Source organism: Chrysemys picta, chromosome 1 (assembly GCF_011386835.1).
Source record: "Chrysemys picta bellii isolate R12L10 chromosome 1, ASM1138683v2, whole genome shotgun sequence".
NCBI classification, from domain to species: Eukaryota; Metazoa; Chordata; order Testudines; family Emydidae; genus Chrysemys; species Chrysemys picta.
This window is the reverse complement of record NC_088791.1, coordinates 351,616,105-351,618,205: the sequence shown is the minus strand read 5'-3', so window position 1 is coordinate 351,618,205 and position 2,101 is coordinate 351,616,105. Positions and strand designations below refer to the sequence as shown.

At 43.8% G+C, this 2,101-nt stretch overlaps 1 protein-coding gene across 1 annotated transcript in view; it reads left to right on the top strand.

Moving 5' to 3' along the window:
* The first annotated feature begins 1,581 nt into the window (after positions 1 to 1,581).
* Positions 1,582 to 2,101, top strand: part of LOC135972215 (olfactory receptor 52B2-like) — a 2,939-nt gene continuing 2,419 nt past the window's right edge. Inside the window, exon 1 of the mRNA XM_065549351.1 lies at positions 1,582 to 2,101. Within this exon, the coding sequence (XP_065405423.1) occupies positions 1,582 to 2,101 (520 nt within the window).

Sequence of the window (2,101 nt, the reverse complement as noted above, 5' to 3'; positions counted from 1 at the left end):
ATTGTTCAGCATCATTGTGCTTCCCATGAGAGTCTCCATCGTGTAAACATCACGTACATTCTTTGTTCCTGGATGTATATATCTACATGGCCATATTAGAACATAAATGGTTTGCTTCAACCCAGTTTACCAACCAATCCAGATTGCTCTGAATGAGTGACGTTTCCTCTTCATTATTTACCATCCTGCAATTTTTGCATCATCTGCAAACTTCATCAATATTCAGGCCTGAGAATGGTTAGTAGCTGAGTTGCTGACTTGCGCTTGTAAGTTAACACCTGCAACTTATATCTCAAACAAAGCTGTTTGCCAACAAGGATGTGTCTCACCAGAAGAAATAGGGGAAGTAACAGAGATGTAGGCCTGTTGTCCTAAATAACAAAGACGCTTGCGCCCTTCATGCCCATTCTGTTCAACACAAAGTCATAGCCCAGCATGATAACATCTGTTTCCATGGTGGACACTTGGCCCCTTTCCAAAATAGGAATGGCATAGTGAAATAGACCTATGGTTGATCCTGTCCAATGTCCTCTCTCTGCGAGTGACAGTCTCAGGTACTGCAGAAGAAGGTGTAATAAACCCAACTGTAGGTGGATGGGGGGGGGGGTGACTTGACCAGCAAGGGGCTGTGACCCTAAAGCTTAACAGCTAGATATTGGCTTGTCACCTGAAACATGTGGATGTATAGGCTTTACACAATATTTATTTGGCTCTAACTATTGTAAATGTCCAAATTCTTCCTGATTCTTGTTTACCTCATGGCCTCAACTACCTCTTCAGGTAAGGCGCTCCTCAGTCTATGTAGGCATTGAGTGGAAAAGGCATTCTTTATTTATCTATTTTCATTTTGCCACATTTCTGCATAATTGAATGTCCACTTGATGTTGTTTTATGAGACAGAGAGAACACATTCTCCATCATCTCTCTACCAGTCAGCATTTTATAGATTTTTCTCATACCCACTCTTATGCATCTTCTTTGTAAAGTAACAACCCCAGCCTTTTCAACCTCTCCCCTTATAAGAGCAACAGAGGGTCCTGTGGCACCTTTAAGACTAACAGTTAGCTTTTTACAGATTCAGACTAACATGACTACCCCTCTGATACTTGTCCCCTTTTAAGAGTTTCCCTGGGCCCTTGATCATTCCCTGAACTCCTCTAGTTCTGCAATATCCTGTGTGAGAAGGGTGTCCAATACTACACAGAGGAGTCCACAGAAGGGTGAAACATTGAGTGACTGATCTCACGGCATTGTATTTTCTCTGATTTCCAACCCCACTTCTCCTGGATTCCAAAGTTTTGCTGAGTTTCTGTCCATGCTTGCACTGAGAGCAGGGTTTCACATGGCTTGGTTAACTCCACCTGAGGACATCTCTGGACTTCACTATAACCAAAATCATCTTGTGTCATCTGTAAATGTTGCCACCTCACTTCTCCCTCCAACTTTGTAGACTGTTAATAACAGTAATAAAAATAGTTACCCTACTATTTGTTATAAAGTGTGTAAGCCCCTTTGCTGTGCTTCTCTCCCTTCACAGGCAGCTTGAACATTTTGGAGCCCGATTGACACACTGAGAACTTCATGGCAGCTTTCAACCTCACCCCCTCTGACCCTTCAACATTCATCCTAATGGGCATCCCTGGCCTGGAAGCTGCCCATATCTGGATTTCCATCCCTTTTGCTACTTTCTACATTATTGGCCTGTTGGAAAATGTCATGCTTCTGTATGTTGTAAGCAAAGAGCAGACCCTGCACAAGCCAATGTACCTGCTGCTCTGCATGCTGGCACTTACAGACATCGCCACATCTACCACCATTGCGCCGAAGACACTGTGTATATTTTGGTTCAATTTGAAAAGCATTACTGTGGGTGGCTGCCTCACCCAGACTTTCTTCCTTCCCACAGTTTCTGTTATGCACTCAGCCATCCTTGTGACAATGGCCTTCGATCGCTATGTTGCCATATGTAACCCTCTGAGATACACCACCATCCTCACCAAAGGACGAATAGCTAAGCTAGGGCTTCTATGTTTGATCAAAGCTGTTCTCTTCATTCTGCCTATGCCCCTGCTCCTGAACAGGCCGCCATTCTGTTCCAACC